Consider the following 22,152-nt stretch of genomic DNA (forward strand, 5'->3'; position numbering starts at 1 on the left):
TTGTTTAAGGTAAATAGCCTACATAGATTGTATAGTCAGCTATTGTTTAAGGTAAATAGCCTACATGGATTGTATAGTCAGTCATTGTTTAAGGTAAATAGCCTACATAGATTGTAGAGTCAGCTATTGTTTAAGGTAAATAGCCTACATAGATTGTATAGTCAGCTATTGTTTAAGGTAAATAGCCTACATGGATTGTATAGTCAGCTATTGTTTAAGGTAAATAGCCTACATAGATTGTATAGTCAGCTATTGTTTAAGGTAAATAGCCTACATGGATTGTATTGTCAGCTATTGTTTAAGGTAAATAGCCTACATGGATTGTATAGTCAGCTATTGTTTAAGGTAAATAGCCTACATGGATTGTATAGTCAGCTATTGTTTAAGGTAAATAGCCTACATGGATTGTAGAGTCGGCTATTGTTTAAGGTAAATAGCCTACATAGATTGTATAGTCAGCTATTGTTTAAGGTAAATAGCCTACATGGATTGTATAGTCAGCTATTGTTTAAGGTAAATACTACCTACATGGATTGTAAAGTCAGCTATTGTTTAAGGTAAATAGCCTACATGGATTGTATAGTCAGCTATTGTTTAAGGTAAATAGCCTACATGGATTGTATAGTCAGCTATTGTTTAAGGTAAATAGCCTACATGGATTGTAGAGTCAGCTATTGTTTAAGGTAAATAGCCTACATAGATTGTATAGTCAGCTATTGTTTAAGGTAAATAGCCTACATGGATTGTATAGTCAGCTATTGTTTAAGGTAAATAGCCTACATGGATTGTATAGTCAGCTATTGTTTAAGGTAAATAGCCTACATGGATTGTATAGTCAGCTATTGTTTAAGGTAAATAGCCTACATGGATTGTATAGTCAGCTATTGTTTAAGGTAAATAGCCTACATGGATTGTAAAGTCAGCTATTGTTTAAGGTAAATAGCCTACATGGATTGTATAGTCAGCTATTGTTTAAGGTAAATAGCCTACATGGATTGTAGAGTCGGCTATTGTTTAAGGTAAATAGCCTACATGGATTGTATAGTCAGCTATTGTTTAAGGTAAATAGCCTACATGGATTGTAGAGTCAGCTATTGTTTAAGGTAAATAGCCTACATGGATTGTATAGTCAGCTATTGTTTAAGGTAAATAGCCTACATGGATTGTAGGTCAGCTATTGTTTAAGGTAAATAGCCTACATGGATTGTATAGTCAGTCATTGTTTAAGGTAAATAGCCTACATGGATTGTATAGTCAGGTATTGTTTAAGGTAAATAGCCTACATGGATTGTATTGTCAGGTATTGTTTAAGGTAAATAGCCTACATGGATTGTATTGTCAGCTATTGTTTAAGGTAAATAGCGTACATGGATTGTAGAGTCGGTCATTGTTTAAGGTAAATAGCGTACATAGATTGTATAGTCAGCTATTGTTTAAGGTAAATAGCCTACATGGATTGTAGAGTCGGCTATTGTTTAAGGTAAATAGCCTACATAGAATGTATAGTCAGCTATTGTTTAAGGTAAATAGCCTACATAGGCTAGTCCAGATACTGGTTTTAATCCGGCAAAATTGCAAAAGAATTTATTTTTAGTACAATCGAAAGAAAAATGTATTTTGAATTATATGTAAAAAGTCCCAAAAGAATCTATAATGGGAAAGTTGTCAGATTGATTGTCAAAGTTTGCCTATTTTCGCTTATTTTACGTGTTGTGTATGGTCCTCCATACATATGAAATGGTGAACTTCCGGTTACGACGACACGACATGCCACTGTCTCTTGAAACGATTGTAATGCAACTAAACACTATAAATCACATCTTGATTATCATAGTAAGTCAGTATTAACTGTTTATATGTGCAATTACGACAGCTATGACTTTAAAAGGTGATTATTACTCTATAGTGGAAACAATTTAAAAAAAATTCTTTGAATAAAAAGTTGTTGGGTCACAGCCATAGAAATATTGTATGGAAGCCTGTGGTTGCCGTTCCTTGCCGTTTTTAGGTTTTGCGTACTTTATTTGCAAGATCAAATAACGCTTTTAAAGGACATTTATCGTTGTTTAAATATGTTCTGTTTTATTTTTATAAGATGTAATTTATAAATTTTATGTTTTAATTATTTTAATGTGTATAACATGTCTCGAATTTAAAAAGAAAACAACATTTTGGCTTAATCTTTCTGACAGCACATACTTTTCCGTCATGTACACATACATGTAAGGTAAGGGATATTCAGGGCACATATATAGGTTGTTGTAGTTCAGTAATAACATGCATCATAAATTTGTGCTGTATTGTATACGAGATTTTATTAATATCTCTTTGTTTTGTCACAAGACTCGCAAAATATTACTGCTTAGTAGAAATGACGTCACTATATAATTACTTGACGTCATGAAAGATTTGCGTGACGTCATGAATAGGAGATACATTAACGTGACCAAAGAGTTGCCTCATGGCTGTTGTATCTTCACAACTCATTCTGACGTTATCTTCTTCAATAATCAGGTAGTTTTATAAGTTATATACACCAGGAAGTGAGTTTAAATTTTCTTCAATTGATCCATTAAAACACTAATATATGTAGGTATGCATATGTCTATGTTATTGTCTAATACAAATGTATGGAATTTCTTTGTATTGAATTCTTTTACTTAACGATTGGTTCGACATATTTTTATTCAATTTTCATTCTTAGCAAGTATTATATGTTTCTGTTTGGTATTTTCCTGACTGTATAACTTATAAGGTTTGTGTTAAGTTAACACCGAATTTATCAAGTAATTCAAAATATCGGTTACTAAAAGATTTATCGTTTTCTCATAATTATTTCAAACCTAAAATGTAAACAAAATAGCAAATGAACCCTTAAATGCTAATACTTTACAAATTATTGGCATTAACACAAAGCTCAAAACTTCTAAAAACCGGGAAAATGAAAAATAAAACACATACACGCACACGAACAGAAAAATAAAAGTGCTTGCTTAACATTGAACGTAAATATGCTGGATTCCATCTTCACAGGAGTTTACGAGATTTTAGCGAATCGGAATTGCGCTTTCATAACCATTTATTATATATATGTATGTAGAGCTTGTGTTTTTTAAATATTAATTTCGAAAATTAATATACATGACGCATTCCAGTATTCAGGACAATGGAGCCGAGTGTGGGACAATTACTTATTGTTAATTTTATCCTGAGCCATAGGATGGGAAATGATTGAAGAGTCGGCTTTTATGATCAAGATCGTGCATATCACAGCCAGGGATATAAAGAAAACAGGATATGTGCAAAATGTATGTTTATTTAACAGAATATATATATATATTAAATACCTTCCTATTTTCCACTATTCTCATTGGATAATACATGGTCACGTGACGGTCAATATTCCTTTGTGAACTTCATTGCACAAACGCTGCATTCTTCAGGGTGCCGTTCTTTGACAAACGCTTTTATTTTGATTACTTTGCACATTCGAAATTACGACATTTGTTGAAGAAACGACATATCTAAAATAAAAATTAAGGACCCCCTCGGTCATTATTTGAAATTCTACTCAACAAAGGTTCAAAAATGAAAAATAAGTTTTATTGCTGAATTCTGATTTTTTTTAGAAATACTTTCAGTGTACATGTATGTCTGGTACTTTGTGGACTACTTGATAGTCAAGAATAAGTACGAACAGAAAAGTGATCATTAAGCCATCGGTAACCAAAAAACCCACCAATCAGAGTGTTCATAGACCATTTTAGAGGTCTTAGGTCTAAGGATGTAGATCAAAACTCGGTAAAACTCAGGCCCTGCAGGTAGGGCGTTAGAATTGTACCTGCTGCCCCTATTGCATGATCGTAAAAGGCGACTAAATTTAGGATCTTATCTTTTCTATTCTTCCTAACTGACTTTATCCTTCCTAATGCTTCCCTTGGCACCGCCTCACTTTTGGCCTTGAGTTGAGCGTTCGCCCCTGTGAGGAAGGCTCTGGGTTCTGTCCCCTGGCCGAGACACACCAAAGTCTATAAAAGTGGTAGTTTCTGCTCAGCAAAAAAAGTGGGACGACTGGTTCGCCCGTTGTCAGTATAATGTGACCGGGTGGGGTGTGTTGCTTGGTGTCTTCGGCGGCATGCTCCAGTGATATAGCACTATAAAAAGGGCAAAAGTTTCACTATACAAGAAGACACAACTTGAATATACCGCAGTCTCCCGAAACACGCACCTCGCACAACATACACGCAACACACCGCATACATGGGAGGCCGTCCTTACATGACCATAGCTGTTAATAGGACGTTAATTAATCAAACAAACAAACAAACAAATATTCTACATGGATATATCATACGTAGTACAAGAAGGGGGAAAGTTCACCGAGACAAAAAATCTCCCCCACCATGTTGATTTAAAAGCTTTCGGTTCTCAGCGGATATTCAGTCTTCAGAAAAACGGTTGCAGTACTACCGTTGGAAAGATCGATCATTTGTCGTCCAAAATCAAAGTGTCGTCCCTAAGAGGATAGCAGCCTCGTTCCAAACAAAAATGACACAAAAATGTCCTCAATTGGATTTTGTATAAGGTAATCGCTTTAATCTCATTGGCTGACTGAAAATGAAAGATATTATGCTCATTGCGGGACACATGCATTGCCGTTTATCTCTGGTGTAACACACACATCAGAGACATTCGTGAAAATGCATACTTAATGTATAAATTGTAAATTATTCTCAAACCTCTGTGTTTCGTGTGTCATAGGTCGCTCACTTTGAAATTAGTGATAGAGCGTGCAAGTGTCTACATCCTCCAAAGCGATACATAGAAGATCATTATTTATGATTTTTGAATACACGTATAATATTTATTAAATTATTGAAAAGGCATTTTAATTTTTTTATTGTTTTAGTGCTAATTCAAAACCGAACATCATTGTATCAGTATTGACTTTGGCTATAAATGGTTATAAAGTTATATGTGTCATGACTGGATGAAGATATTGACATACTATTTTTTTCTTCAGTAATCTTTTGAAAACTGTCTGAAAATTATTCAAAGGCCAGGTCAAACACGTATGTTGCTTTCAAGACCGTGGTCGGAGTGTGTATGAGTTCCGGAAATAGCGATCGCCGAAGCTAGCGATTAAAAAAAACCCAGATTTGTAGGTTTGTCTTAGATACAATATTGTATATTGGTATCCTATTCTGAAACTCACATAATCCACCTCTAAACACCAAAACTTTCATTCGAGTTTACTATTTATACAATTCTAATAGTATATCTGATGAATTACAAAAGGATTCAGAACTGGGTTTTTTTTAATAATGGATGTATGGGGAAACAATCAAACGTAATGGGCGTGAAGTTACTCGCAGAAATGCCTGGATTGAGTACAATCGCAATCAATCGCAGGCTACTGTATGGTTTGTTGCCAAAATCGCTATCAACATACAGTGAAGGTGCTATAAAGTCGAGGACGTAAATAGCTTATAAATCCTTGATATATAAACCATACGTTAACTTGTCGAAGGGTGATATTTAAATCACATCTCACACTACTTTTAAATGTCTATTTTTTTATCTTTGAATACCAGTTTTGAAACGAGAAATAGTCCAAATGCGAGAAAATACATACATTTTCTTAGAGTTAAGGTCTACGGGTAATTCTTGTATGAAAATTAGCGGGATAACCGACTCAAGGCAAGATGACCGTGCTGATTCGGTCCATTTTTATGTGTTAATTAGTATTGTTGTTAGAATATTTTCAGTTTATTTCATAGATAATTTAGTCTTAATCATTTCACATCCATTTTCATAATAATGATAATATGTAGTAAACATCGTATTGATCCAATTAGGTCACTTTCTTCAACAATATACATAATGTATCTCACTTCGGCGATCGCTTATTTCCGGAATTCATACAGTGCACTTCGACCACTTTGAGATATTTTGAGTGTCTATGAAAAAACAACACTTCTTAGGTTGCCCTTCCAGTAGAACTGACGAAGATGTTTTTTATTTAATTTGTTATGCAATATGGTGTCTATTGTAGTCACACCATGGATTTCGTACTGACCCATGAAATGACAACACTTGGTTAGAAGCATGTCGAGATTATTTCAAGCAATTTTCAGCAAAATCGCACTTCCAGAACTTGAAAAATATCAAAATTGTGTTTTCAAAATGGCAGCCGTGGCGGCCATCTTAGATTTAGTATCGACCCATGAAAAAAATGTTTAGTTTGGACCATGTAAGGATCATATCAGACAACTTTCAGCTCAATATCACCAGTAGAACTTTAGAAAAGAGGTTTAAAATGTGAAAAGTAGTGCTGACGACGGAGGACGATGGAAAACGCACGATCGAGATTTGATTTCCGGAAGCACGCGCATGCGCATATCGCGACATCTGCTGTAAATCTTTAATTAATCTAATATGAAGTCTACTGTGCTTCGAGTAAAACCAAGCAAGAACAAAAAAGATTGTTTTCAAGAGAAAAATAACGATTTGCAATTATTATTCATAAGAAACACTTATCATTGTCTTATCCGTTTTGCTGCATTTTTATGGAAAACAGTGGATGCTATTGTCATCTTTAGAGGCTATTTTTAGCATTTTCCCCTTCTCAAAATTCTTGGGACTTTTTAATATAGTAAGACAGTATATTCTAGATTTAAAATGTGTATAAATAAATTCTTTTGCAATTTTGTCAGATTACTCCTTATTTTTGGGGTAAATATACTAGCCTAACATGGATTGTAGAGTCGGCTATTGTTTAAGGTAAATAGCGTACATAGATTGTATAGTCAGCTATTGCTTAAAGTAAATAGCCTACATGGATTGTAGAGTCAGCTATTGTTTAAGGTAAATAGCCTACATGGATTGTAGTGTCGGCTATTGTTTAAGGTAGATAGCGTACATAGATTGTATAGTCAGCTATTGTTTAAGGTAAATAGCCTACATGGATTGTATAGTCAGCTATTGTTTAAGGTAAATAGCCTACATGGATTGTAAAGTCAGCTATTGTTTAATGTAAATAGCCTACATAGATTGTATAGTCAGCTATTGTTTAAGGTAAATAGCCTACATGGATTGTAGAGTCGGCTATTGTTTAAGGTAAATAGCGTACATAGATTATATAGTCAGCTATTGTTTAAGGTAAATAGTCTACATGGATTGTAGAGTCGGCTATTGTTTAAGGTAAATAGCGTACATAGATTGTATAGTCAGCTATTGTTTAAGGTAAATAGCCTACATGGATTGTAGAGTCGGCTATTGTTTAAGGTAAATAGCGTACATAGATTGTATAGTCAGCTATTGTTTAAGGTAAATAGCCTACATGGATTGTAGAGTCAGCTATTGTTTAAGGTAAATAGCCTACATGGATTGTATAGTCAGCTATTGTTTAAGGTAAATAGCCTACATGGATTGTAGAGTCAGCTATTGTTTAAGGTAAATAGCCTACATGGATTGTACAGTCAGCCATTGTTTAAGGTAAATAGCCTTCATAGATTGTATAGTCGGTCATTGTTTAAGGTAAATAGCCTACATGGATTGTATAGTCAGTCATTGTTTAAGGTAAATAGCCTACATGATTGTATTGTAGATTGTATAGCCTACTGGAGTAGTCATTGTTTAAGGTAAATAGCCTACATAGATTGTATAGTCAGTCATTGTTTAAGGTAAATAGCCTACATGGATTGTATATTGTTTAAGGTAAATGCCTACATGATTGTATGTCAGTATTGTTTAAGGTAAATAGCCTACATGGATTGTATTGTCAGCTACATTGTTTAAGGTAAATAGCCTACATGGATTGTATGGTCAGCTATTGTTTAAGGTAAATAGCCTACATGGATTGTATAGTCAGTCATTGTTTAAGGTAAATAGCCTACATAGATTGTATAGTCAGTCATTGTTTAAGGTAAATAGCCTACATGGATTGTATGGTCAGGTATTGTTTAAGGTAAATAGCCTACATGGATTGTATTGTCAGCTATTGTTTAAGGTAAATAGCGTACATGGATTGTATGGTCAGCTATTGTTTAAGGTAAATAGCCTACATGGATTGTATAGTCAGTCATTGTTTAAGGTAAATAGCCTACATGGATTGTATAGTCAGTATTGTTTAAGGTAAATAGCCATGATTAATAAAGGTAAATAGCCTACATGGATTGTAAGGCTATTGTTTAAGGTAAATAGCCTACATGGATTGTATAGTCAGCTATTGTTTAAGGTAAATAGCCTACATGGATTGTAGTCAGTCAGTTTAAGGTAAATTGTTTAAGGTAAATAGCCTACATGGATTGTATAGTCAGCTATTGTTTAAGGTAAATAGCCTACATGGATTGTATGGTCAGCTATTGTTTAAGGTAAATAGCCTACATGGATTGTATAGTCAGCTATTGTTTAAGGTAAATAGCCTACATGGATTGTATAGTCAGCTATTGTTTAAGGTAAATAGCCTACATGGATTGTAGAGTCAGCTATTGTTTAAGGTAAATAGCCTACATGGATTGTATAGTCAGTCATTGTTTAAGGTAAATAGCCTACATGGATTGTAGTCAGCTATTGTTTAAGGTAAATAGCCTACATGGATTGTATAGTCAGTATTGTTTAAGGTAAATAGCCTACATGGATTGTAAGTCAGGTCAGTATTTTTTAAGGTAAATAGCCTACATGGATTGTATGGTCAGCTATTGTTTAAGGTAAATAGCCTACATGGATTGTATAGGTCAGCTATTGTTTAAGGTAAATAGCCTACATGGATTGTATGTCATTCTATTGTTTAAGGTAAATAGCCTACATGGATTGTATAGTCGGTATTGTTTAAGGTAAATAGCCTACATGGATTGTATAGTCAGTTGTATATTGTTTAAGGTAAATAGCCTACATAGATTGTATAGTCAGCTATTGTTTAAGGTAAATAGCCTACATGGATTGTATAGTCAGCTATTGTTTAAGGTAAATAGCCTTACAGTCGGCTATTGTTTAAGGTAAATAGCCTACATGGATTGTATAGTCAGTCATTGTTTAAGGTAAATAGCCTACACATGGATTGTAATTAGTCAGCTATTGTTTAAGGTAAATAGCCTACATGGATTGTAGAGTCGGTCATTGTTTAAGGTAAATAGCCTACATGGATTGTAGAGTCGGCTATTGTTTAAGGTAAATAGCCTACATGGATTGTATATTGTCAGCTATTGTTTAAGGTAAATAGCCTACATGGATTGTAGAGTCGGCTATTGTTTAAGGTAAATAGCCTACATAGATTGTATAGTCGGCCATTGTTTTAAGGTAAATAGCCTAGTCAGCTTATTGTTTAAGGTAGCCTACATGGATTGTATAGTCAGGTATTGTTTAAGGTAAATAGCCTACATGGATTGTATTGTCAGCTATTGTTTAAGGTAAATAGCCTACATGGATTGTAGAGTCGGCTATTGTTTAAGGTAAATAGCCTACATGGATTGTATAGTCAGCTATTGTTTAAGGTAAGCTATCATAGAATTGTATAGTAGGACCTCTCTCCAGGACAGGTCACCAAAAACATAGCAGTACATTGGAATAGGAAGCGCGGTAGATCAGTGATTGTTTAAGGTAAAATAGCCTACCTGGATTGTATATATACGTCAGCCTATTGTCACATTTAAGGTAAATAGCCTACATGGATTGTAAAAAGGCTATTGTTTAATAAATGTAAAATAGCCAAATCGGCGGAGTTGTGTTGTTGATTTGTTAAACACTGTTGATTCAGGTTATTATTTTGAAGCCTAGTCTGTAGCTATTGTTTAAGGTGCAATAGCCTACAATCATTTGATTGTAGAGTCGGATTCATTGTTTAAGGTAGCCCAATCAGCCTTACATGTGAAAACTGTAGTCGAGACCTATTGTTTTAAGGAAACACAATAGCCTCCATAAAGATTGTAGAGTCGTGCTATTGTTTAAAGGTAAATAGCCTGTGATCATAGGATTGTATAGAAGTCATATTCATTGTTTTAAGGTATTAATAGCCTACGATGTAGTACAGCTATCTGTTATCGGTAAATAGCTTTCATGGATTGTATGTGAAATTGCGGTCATTTGTTTAACTGGTAAATCGCCTTCAATGGATAGCCCAGTCGCTTTTTGGGAAACTAATATTAAGTTAATTATCAAGTAAATACGTCCTAGTGCCAGCTATGATTTCAAAAATATTATTAGTCATTGTCCACCGATTGTACTGATAAGGTAACCAATCAAGTCCAGGTACATGTAAAAGTATATCAGCTTATTGTTTAAGGTAAATAGCCTACATGGATTGGTATATGTCAGGCTATTGTGACCAAGGTAAATCCGGGGCCTACATGGATTGTATAGTCAGCTATTGTTTAAGGTAATGTATCGCGGGTACATGGATGTCGGTTCTGTTGACCAATCAAGTCCGGTATACTGTTTGGTATATGACACGATTAATGTTTCTGACCAATCAAGTCCGGTACTGTTTGGTATATGACACGATTAATGTTTCTGACCAATCAAGTCCGGTACTGTTTGATATATGACACGATTAATGTTTCTGACCAATCAAGTCCGGTACTGTTTGGTATATGACACGATTAATGTTTCTGACCAATCAAGTCCGGTACTGTTTGGTATATGAACACGATTAATGTTTCTGACCAATCAAGTCCGGTACTGTTTGGTATATGACACGATTAATGTTTCTGACCAATCAAGTCCGGTACTGTTTACTGATTAATGTGACCAATCAAGTCCGTACTGTTTGGTATATGACACGATTAATGTTTCTGACCAATCAAGTCCGGTACTGTTTGGTATATACGATTAAATTAATGTTTCTGACCAATCAAGTCCGGTACTGTTTGGTATATGACACGATTAATGTTTCTGACCAATCAAGTCCGGTACTGTTTGGTATATGACACGATTAATGTTTCTGACCAATCAAGTCCGGTACTGTTTGGTATATGACACGATTAATGTTTCTGACCAATCAAGTCCGGTACTGTTTGGTATATGACACGATTAATGTTTCTGACCAATCAAGTCCGGTACTGTTTGGTATATGACACGATTAATGTTTCTGACCAATCAAGTCCGGTACTGTTTGGTACTGTTTGGTATATGACACGATTAATGTTTCTGACCAATCAAGTCCGGTACTGTTTGGTATATGACACGATTAATGTTTCTGACCAATCAAGTCCGGTACTGTTTGGTATATGACACGATTAATGTTTCTGACCAATCAAGTCCGGTACTGTTTGGTATATGACACGATTAATGTTTCTGACCAATCAAGTCCGGTACTGTTTGGTATATGACACGATTAATGTTTCTGACCAATCAAGTCCGGTACTGTTTGGTATATGACACGATTAATGTTTCTGACCAATCAAGTCCGGTACTGTTTGGTATATGACACGATTAATGTTTCTGACCAATCAAGTCCGGTACTGTTTGGTATATGACACGATTAATGTTTCTGACCAATCAAGTCCGGTACTGTTTGGTATATGACACGATTAATGTTTCCGACCAATCAAGTCCGGTACTGTTTGGTATATACACGATTAATGTTTCTGACCAATCAAGTCCGGTTACTGTTTGGTATATGACACGATTAATGTTTCTGACCAATCAAGTCCGGTACTGTTTGGTATATAATTAATGTTTCTGACCAATCAAGTCCGGTACTGTTTGGTATATACGATTAATGTTTCTGACCAATCAAGTCCGGTACTGTTTGGTAAATGATTAATGTTTCTGACCAATCAAGTCCGGTACTGTTTGGTATATGACACGATTAATGTTTCTGACCAATCAAGTCCGGTACTGTTTGGTATATAACACGATTAATGTTTCTGACCAATCAAGTCCGGTACTGTTTGGTATATGACACGATTAATGTTTCTGACCAATCAAGTCCGGTACTGTTTGGTATATGACACGATTAATGTTTCTGACCAATCAAGTCCGGTACTGTTTGGTATATGACACGATTAATGTTTCTGACCAATCAAGTCCGGTACTGTTTGGTATATGATTAATGTTTCTGACCAATCAAGTCCGGTACTGTTTGGTATATGACACGATTAATGTTTCTGACCAATCAAGTCCGGTACTGTTTGGTATATGACACGATTAATGTTTCTGACCAATCAAGTCCGGTACTGTTTGGTATATGACACGATTAATGTTTCTGACCAATCAAGTCCGGTACTGTTTGGTATGATTAATGTTTCTGACCAATCAAGTCCGGTACTGTTTGATATATCATTAATGTTTCGACCAATCAAGTCCGGTACTGTTTGGTATATCACGATTAATGTTTCTGACCAATCAAGTCCGGTACTGTTTGGTATATGACACGATTAATGTTTCTGACCAATCAAGTCCGGTACTGTTTGGTATATGATTAATGTTTCTGACCAATCAAGTCCGGTACTGTTTGGTATATAACACGATTAATGTTTCTGACCAATCAAGTCCGGTACTGTTTGGTATATGACACGATTAATGTTTCTGATGACCAATCAAGTCCGGTACTGTTTGGTATATGACCGATTAATGTTTTCCGACCAATCAAGTCCGGTACTGTTTGGTATATGACCACGATTAATGTTTCTGACCAATCAAGTCCGGTACTGTTTGGTATATGACACGATTAATGTTTCTGACCAATCAAGTCCGGTACTGTTTGGTATATGACACGATTAATGTTTCTGACCAATCAAGTCCGGTACTGTTTGATATATCATTAATGTTTCGACCAATCAGTCCGGTACTGTTTGTATATGATGTAATGTTTCTGACCAATCAAGTCCGGTACTGTTTGTATATATGATTAATGTTTCCGACCAATCAAGTCCGGTACTGTTTGGTATATACACGATTAATGTTTCTGACCAATCAAGTCCGGTACTGTTTCTGACCAATAGTCCGGTACTGTTTGATATATGATTAATGTTTCTGACCAATCAAGTCCGGTACTGTTTGGTATATGACACGATTAATGTTTCTGACCAATCAAGTCCGGTACTGTTTGGTATATGATTAATGTTTCTGACCAATCAAGTCCGGTACTGTTTGGTATATAATTAATGTTTCTGACCAATCAAGTCCGGTACTGTTTGGTATATGACACGATTAATGTTTTCTGACCAATCAAGTCCGTGACCAATCAAGTCCGGTACTGTTTGGTATATGACACGATTAATGTTTCTGACCAATCAAGTCCGGTACTGTTTGGTATATGACACGATTAATGTTTCTGACCAATCAAGTCCGGTACTGTTTGGTATATGACACGATTAATGTTTCTGACCAATCAAGTCCGGTACTGTTTGGTATTATATGACACGATTAATGTTTCTGACCAATCAAGTCCGGTACTGTTTGGTATATGAACACGATTGATGTTTTCTGACCAATCAAGTCCGGTACTGTTTGGTATATAACACGATTAATGTTTCTGACCAATCAAGTCCGGTACTGTTTGGTATATGATTAATGTTTCTGACCAATCAAGTCCGGTACTGTTTGGTATATAACGATTAATGTTTCTGACCAATCAAGTCCGGTACTGTTTGGTATGACACGATTAATGTTTCTGACCAATCAAGTCCGGTACTGTTTTGGTATATCAACGGTACGATTAATGTTTCTGACCAATCAAGTCCGGTACTGTTTGGTATATGATAACGATTAATGTTTCTGACCAATCAAGTCCGGTACTGTTTGGTATATGACACGATTAATGTTTCTGACCAATCAAGTCCGGTACTGTTTGGTATATATTAATGTTTCTGACCAATCAAGTCCGGTACTGTTTGGTATATGATTAATGTTTCTGACCAATCAAGTCCGGTACTGTTTGGTATATGATTAATGTTTCTGACCAATCAAGTCCGGTACTTTGTATACGATTTTGGACCAATCAAGTCCGGTACTGTTTGATGACACGATTAATGTTTCTGACCAATCAAGTCCGGTACTGTTTGGTATATAAACGATGTTTCTGACCAATCAAGTCCGGTACTGTTTGGTATATGATTAATGTTCTGACCAATCAAGTCCGGTACTGTTTGGTATATACGATTAATGTTTCTGACCAATCAAGTCCGGTACTGTTTGGTATATGACACGATTAATGTTTCTGACCAATCAAGTCCGGTACTGTTTGGTATATACGATTAATGTTTCTGACCAATCAAGTCCGGTACTGTTTGGTATATGATTGATGTTTCTGACCAATCAAGTCCGGTACTGTTTTATATAAAGATTAATGTTTCTGACCAATCAAGTCCGGTACTGTTTGGTATATGACACGATTAATGTTTCTGACCAATCAAGTCCGGTACTGTTTGGTATATGACACGATTAATGTTTCTGACCAATCAAGTCCGGTACTGTTTGGTATATAATTAATGTTTCTGACCAATCAAGTCCGGTACTGTTTGGTATATGACACGATTAATGTTTCTGACCAATCAAGTCCGGTACTGTTTGGTATATAAGATTAATGTTTCTGACCAATCAAGTCCGGTACTGTTTGGTATATGACACGATTAATGTTTCTGACCAATCAAGTCCGGTACTGTTTGGTATATGACACGATTAATGTTTCTGACCAATCAAGTCCGGTACTGTTTGGTATACGATTAATGTTTCTGACCAATCAAGTCCGGTACTGTTTGGTATATGATTAATGTTTCTGACCAATCAAGTCCGGTACTGTTTGGTATATGACACGATTAATGTTTCCGACCAATCAAGTCCGGTACTGTTTAGTAAAAGATTAATGTTTCTGACCAATCAAGTCCGGTACTGTTTGGTATATGATTAATGTTTCTGACCAATCAAGTCCGGTACTGTTTGGTATATGACACGATTAATGTTTCTGACCAATCAAGTCCGGTACTGTTTGGTATATGACACGATTAATGTTTCTGACCAATCAAGTCCGGTACTGTTTGGTATATGACACGATTAATGTTTCTGACCAATCAAGTCCGGTACTGTTTGGTATATGACACGATTAATGTTTCTGACCAATCAAGTCCGGTACTGTTTGGTATATGACACGATTAATGTTTCTGACCAATCAAGTCCGGTACTGTTTGGTATATGACACGATTAATGTTTCTGACCAATCAAGTCCGGTACTGTTTGGTATATGACACGATTAATGTTTCTGACCAATCAAGTCCGGTACTGTTTGGTATATGACACGATTAATGTTTCTGACCAATCAAGTCCGGTACTGTTTGGTATATGATTAATGTTTCTGACCAATCAAGTCCGGTACTGTTTGGTATATGACACGATTAATGTTTCTGACCAATCAAGTCCGGTACTGTTTGGTATATGACACGATTAATGTTTCTGACCAATCAAGTCCGGTACTGTTTGGTATATGACACGATTAATGTTTCTGACCAATCAAGTCCGGTACTGTTTGGTATATGACACGATTAATGTTTCTGACCAATCAAGTCCGGTACTGTTTGGTATATGATTAATGTTTCTGACCAATCAAGTCCGGTACTGTTTGGTATATGATTAATGTTTCTGACCAATCAAGTCCGGTACTGTTTGGATTAATGTTTCTGACCAATCAAGTCCGGTACTGTTTGGTATATGACACGATTAATGTTTCCGACCAATCAAGTCCGGTACTGTTTGGATTATGACACGATTAATGTTTCTGACCAATCAAGTCCGATACTGTTTGATATATGACACGATTAATGTTTCTGACCAATCAGGTCCGGTACTTTTTGGTCTATGATTAATGTTTCTGACCAATCAAGTCCGGTACTTTTTGGTATACGATTGATGTTTCTGACCAATCAAGTCCGGTACTTTTTGATCTATGATTAATGTTTCTGACCAATCAAGTTTCGGTACTGTTTGGTATATAATTAATGTTTCTGACCAATCAAGTCCGGTATTGTTTGGTATATGACACGATTAATGTTTCTGACCAATCAAATTCGGTACTTGGTCTATGACTAAAGTTTCACCTGTTTTATCACCAGAAATCTGGAGATCAGAGTCGGGTCAGACGAACATTTTAGCGGCGGTAAGACTTTCAAAGTATCAAAGGAAACTCCGGTGAGTATTTCTGTATTTGTTCGGTCATTCATACACGATATTAATGTAATACAATTAATATTATTATTGATATATAGTATGAATTTTAAGATTCATATAATATGAATATGCCATTCGCATTCACTGACGAGTGATTTGTGTTGATTAACTGACAGGATCACCTAGGCACACTCTCCTTTCTACACATGTAATGTGTTGCGTATTTAGATGTCTGTAGGTCTTGGGAGGCTATGATATATTTGAGTTATGTGCCCCTTGTAATAGCGGAACTCTTTCACGCGTTATAGTGCTATCTCACCGAAGTATCCCCCAAAGGGTCAAACTATTCTATATAACCCGAGCACTTAGCAGGTCAGAATCAATACGGAAAGTGATAAGGACACGTTAACTAGGACAACGAACACATATCAAAATGTAGTCGCCTTTTACGATATGCAATAGCGGTCTAGCATCCTACACATCATTTCTAAACAACGGAAATTCTGCTCGGACACCATTTTACATTAATTAATTAGATGATGACTCAGCCAAAACTGTATGTCCTCATATAAATGTGTAAAATAGCGGCACATCACAATAAATAATGATCATTTCGTGTGTCAAGAAAAAATAATAAAATGAAGAATGACTGAGGAAGACGACTGAGATAATGTATATATTTGTGATTTATTTAAGCACCCTGACTATGGCAGTGGTAGCGGCACTTTCCCCAATGATATAGCTGTACTGGACTTTGACGAGGATATCACTGGTGACAGTGGGGCAGTGGCTGTCACCATGCCGACCGGCGGGGACTTCGCTGGACAATCATGTACAATTACTGGCTGGGGCCGCACCTCCGGGGGAGCACGTAAGCATCATAATCTCAAATAACAAAACTACACAAAATAGTACCATTTTATTTAAATCAGATCTCGATTGGTATTGATGACCATAGTATCAGAGTTAGAAATATATTTTGGAAGTGGTTGATTTGGTCTCTTTTGGTCTCATACATTCACCAGTCGCTTAATACATATCATGACTAATATATGCATATCTATGTACATAAAGCATCAAAAGTGGTCACAGAATATAACATTATGGTAAAATAATTTTCATGCGTAAGACCAAAAGTCATGTAACGATATGTAGTGTTAAAACATATTTACTCAAAGTCATGTAACGATATGTAGTGTTAAAACATATTTACTCAAAGTCATGTAACGATATGTAATGTTAAAACATATTTACTCAAAGCCATGTAATTATATGTAGTGTTAAAACATATTTACTCAAAGTCATGTAATTATATGTAGTGTTAAAACATATTTACTCAAAGCCATGTAATTATATGTAGTGTTAAAACATATTTACTCAAAGCCATGTAATTATATGTAGTGTTAAAACATATTTACTCAAAGCCATGTAATTATATGTAGTGTTAAAACATATCAACTCAAAGCCATGTAATTATATGTAGTGTTAAAACATATCTACTCAAAGCCATGTAATTATATGTAGTGTTAAAACATATTTACTCAAAGCCATGTAATTATATGTAGTGTTAAAACATATCTACTCAAAGCCATGTAATCATATGTAGTGTTAAAACATATCTACTCAAAGCCATGTAATTATATGTAGTGTTAAAACATATTTACTCAAAGCCATGTAATTATATGTAGTGTTAAAACATATTTACTCAAAGCCATGTAATTATATGTAGTGTTAAAACATATTTACTCAAAGTCATGTAACGATATGTAGTGTTAAAACATATTTACTCAAAGTCATGTAATGATATGTAGTGTTAAAACATATTTACTCAAAATCATGTAATGATATGTAGTGTTAAAACATATTTACTCAAAGCCATGTAATTATATGTAGTGTTAAAACATATCTACTCAAAGCCATGTAATGATATGTAGTGTTAAAACATATTTACTCAAAGCCATGTAATTATATGTAGTGTTAAAACATATTTACTCCAAGCCATGTAATTATATGTAGTGTTAAAACATATCTACTCAAAGCCATGTAATTATATGTAGTGTTAAAACATATCTACTCAAAGCCATGTAATTATATGTAGTGTTAAAACATATTTACTGAAAGTTTTGTCTTGTAGTGCTGTATGTAGTGTAAAACGTTTAATCTAGTAATATTTTGATGCCTATATACCACTTCGTTGGTATACTTGAACATGACTTAGTTAATAATTGATATATGTATGATACAACCTATATCCGCCATTCGCATAAGGTGAAGAAGGACTCGATATGTTTTCCGTTTTAGTCGAATCCGGTCGAACCAGCACCCTTGTACATGCTTTAGACACTTGTAAACACAATAGCATGGTTATTTGGTGATATAAATATCACAAACTCCTTTGAGCTCTTTAAACTGAAATGGCCAATGTGTTTGCATATTTTGCCCAATTTTATGAACAAAACAGGAATCTACAAGTCAGAAGTAATATCTGAGGTTAGGCCTGATGCATACAAAGTCTTTATATACTTAGTTAGGTTCAAGTATACCCAAGAAGTGACATTTAAGCATACAAAATATCACTAGATTAAACAGGATTTTAAACATTACTGATAACCGATAGTTGGTCTAAGAAATGAAATGTAAATTGTTATGCTACTTAAACAGACGTAGTGGTCTTAATGGTTCTGTAAAATAGCTGGATATTCATTTGACTTTTAAAACTATAGTTTGTTAACAAACCGTCCCCAAACATAGGTCTAAGTTAATTAAACTGAAAGTGGGAAACACATCCAACATTGTCAAATTAGCATTTGTCTGTTTTACGAGAGTTGGCTTTTTGTTGTTGTCCCTAACATTACCAGATGTAAATCACGTGACGGTTCTTTGTTGTCGACAGCACTACCAGATATTCTTCAGAAAGCCACCACGACGGTGTTGAGTAACGCGGATTGTGCCGAAATCTGGGGTGCTGACAGTATAAACGATGGTCATGTTTGTGTATACACCAACGGCACCAATGGAGCATGCAATGTAAGTTATATCTCAAACACCAACGGCACCAATGGAGCATGCAATGTAAGTTATGTCTCAAACACCAGCGGTACCAATGGAGCATGCAATGTAAGTTTTATCTCAAACACCAACGGAATCAATGGAGCATGAAAGTTAAGTTATATCTCAAACACCAACGACACCAATGGAGCGTGCAATGTACATGTAAGTTATATTCTAAACAACAACGGCATCAATGGAGCGTGCAATGTAAGTTCTATTCTAAACAACAACGGCATCAATGGAGCAAGAAATGTAAGTTATATCTCAAACAACAACGGAATTAAGGGAGCTTGCAATATAAGTTCTATCTCAACTTCCTGTGTATTTGATTTTCAGCCCTGCAAACTAGTTTCATACTATTCGAGTTTGATGGAAGACCATTTGGTTTTACTACTCATGAATAGGAAAGATTTAAAAAACAATAACCAGGAATACAGTCTATTATAACTTACATACGTCGTGTTTTATAGTGATTGAATATGTGCATTCAACTGTCATTACATAGCACTACAATATCTAATTGCACTTTGGCCCGTAGGGAGACAGTGGTGGACCGCTGACCTGCGATGGCGTGTTGGTGGGAGTGACGTCATGGGGAGCTGTCGGATGTGATACGTCATTACCTAGTGTTTACACTAGAATTACACACTTTCTCGACTTTATCAATGAGTCATAAACACAATAAATGAAAAAGAAATGCTGGTCAATGTGTTTACTGTTTTAACACTTAAATAAGTAACCTTAGAATCAAACAAAAATAGATCTCCGGAAATCCCATTTTGGACACAAGATTTCTTATGTAGGTGAATGTTTCGGAGCCTGCTGGATGTCGGTTATTCAGTGTGCATCAGTTTCAAATGTTTAATGTGTGGTTTGGGCAAAATACCCTTTTTTTCAGTAAATTATCCTGTTAATGTAAATTACTGAGGTAGTTTGCGACCAGAATTTTGGTATTCTTGCTGCAAACATTTTTTTATGAAAATCCTTTCATTATGCACAATAAGAAGATATTCAGTACAATTTGCAATAAGAATAGGGCCAAAATGAATAAATAATTTTACTTTTACAGGATAATTTACTTTGAAAAAATAATGTGTTTTAAGTCTGTTTTCTGACGTGGAAGATAATCAGGACTGCAATTTTATATAAAAAAAACCCCAAGGACATAGTCATTTAGATCCCCCGCCAATGGAGATATCAAAGCTGAAGTAAGTTTGATAATGGAGACTTATTTCTATGAAAAAAAACCAGGAAAAAGGAAGTTGAGCTAAAGAAAGATGGAGTATAATTCAGGTAGAGCGGGACTGTCATTGTTGAATCAGGTATACAACCTTGACATTTGTTGGCGATAATTTTCCCGTTTTTTTTTTATATTTTACCCCACGCAGTATTAAATTCAAGGTCTGTGTTGTCTAATGTCTTAAGATACATATATCATTCAAATTTGACCGCAGTTTTAAATTCGTATTTTCATTCATCCACCAAATAACACTGCCACCAATATAATCCAAATGTTTTTCTTTTTTTTTCTGGTAAGGGCAGATACATCAAGGTGAATAGTTTTATGAATGTGAAGCATATATGTGAAAAACTATTAACCTGTTTATAACTAGTACAATGACAGTGTCATAAAGGGCCTAAAAAGAATGTGTCTATGAAGTTTCGTGGAAATATCTCTGCTGGTTTTAGAGTTATGCTCCGGAAATGAACCTGCTACAAAAATATGATATTTTCAGCAATGTTTCTATGGTTACAGAAAAAAGCACAAAAAGTGAAAACCTAAAAATAGCAAAAGGCACTACTAGACCATAAGAACAATGTGTCTATGAAGTTTCATGGAAATATCTCTGCTGGTTTTAGAGTTGTGCTCCGGAAACGATTCTTACACAAATATCTGCCATTTTCAGCAATGTTTCCATGGTTACAGAAAAAGGTACAATAAGTGAAAACCTTAAAATAGCAAAAGGCACTACTAGTCCATAAGACTAGTGTGCCTATGGAGTTCCGTGCATATATCTCAACCGGTTTTCCAGTTATGCTGCGGAAACGAACCTGGTACAAAAATATGATATTTTCAGCAATGTTTCCATGGTTACGGAAAAAGTACAAAAAATGAAAACCTTAAAATAGCAAAAGGCACTATTAGACCATAAGACCAATGTGTCTATGAAGTTTCGTGGAAATATCTCTTCTGGTTTTAGAGTTATGCTCCGGAAACGAACCGGGTACAAAAATGTGATATTTTCAGCAATGTTTCCATGGTTACGGAAAAAATGCAAAACATGAAAACCTAAAAATAGCAAAAGGCACTACTAGACCATAAGACCAATGTGTGAATGAAGTTTCGTGGAAATATCTCTACTGATTTTAGAGTTATGCTCAGGAAACCATTCGTACGGACGGACGGACAGACGGACGGACGGATGGAACCCATTTGTATATGAAAATTAGCCAATCTTCGGGGCCGAATTCAACAAAAGATGACATCCCCACCCACGAGTTTAGCAAGATTGTACTTCTTTAACAGTCTTTGTTAACAGTTGTGTGTGATTATTTTAAAGCGGCTAACAGTTTAGATTTCATCTTTGAAACCGGAACTCAAGCGTTATGCAACTTATTGTATCCTAAAATTTGCAGTTTTTCTTAATTCCAAAAGGAGTAGATATGATAGGACCAGTATTTGGCCTTAATTTTTCAGGCCGAAAAATATTAACTCTGATCCACATCAATTTCACATCAATAAATACTCTCATACTTGCTATTCATCAAAACATAACTTTTTATAACCATGTACACGATGTGCTCCACCTATGACGTCATCAAATTGATGATTTTCCTCTTCTCACCAAATTTTGCTAGAAATTCATCATCTTTAGGTTAGAAAAGGCTTGAAATGGATTTGGCCGCCACCTTTGAGCAACTATATATTTTGAATGGATATGCGTAAATACACGATACACAACGTGTGAAAATCTCTTTCTGCTTCACGAAGGCGGCCAC

At 35.3% G+C, this 22,152-nt stretch overlaps 1 protein-coding gene across 1 annotated transcript; it reads left to right on the forward strand.

Annotated features, from left to right (window-relative positions):
* Positions 1-15,975: 15,975 nt before the first annotated feature.
* On the forward strand, positions 15,976-19,854 carry LOC138335584 (fibrinolytic enzyme, isozyme C-like). The gene is made up of 4 exons (XM_069284745.1): positions 15,976-16,122; positions 16,798-16,972; positions 18,995-19,128; positions 19,691-19,854. Exons 2-4 carry the CDS (start codon positions 16,900-16,902, stop codon positions 19,826-19,828), a joined length of 345 nt encoding a protein of 114 aa, XP_069140846.1. The 5' UTR covers positions 15,976-16,122; positions 16,798-16,899; the 3' UTR covers positions 19,829-19,854.
* Positions 19,855-22,152: the final 2,298 nt, after the last annotated feature.

This window comes from Argopecten irradians, chromosome 11, assembly GCF_041381155.1.
Source record: "Argopecten irradians isolate NY chromosome 11, Ai_NY, whole genome shotgun sequence".
In the NCBI taxonomy this organism is placed as follows: Eukaryota; Metazoa; Mollusca; class Bivalvia; order Pectinida; family Pectinidae; genus Argopecten; species Argopecten irradians.

Coding starts and splice junctions, on each gene's coding strand:
- LOC138335584 (XM_069284745.1), top strand. CDS start 16,900: ATGCCGACCGGCGGGGACTTCGCTGGACAATCATGTACAATTACTGGC. Junction 16,973..18,994: donor CCGCACCTCCGGGGGAGCAC/GTAAGCATCATA, acceptor TGTTGTCGACAG/CACTACCAGATATTCTTCAG. Junction 19,129..19,690: donor GCACCAATGGAGCATGCAAT/GTAAGTTATATC, acceptor TTTGGCCCGTAG/GGAGACAGTGGTGGACCGCT.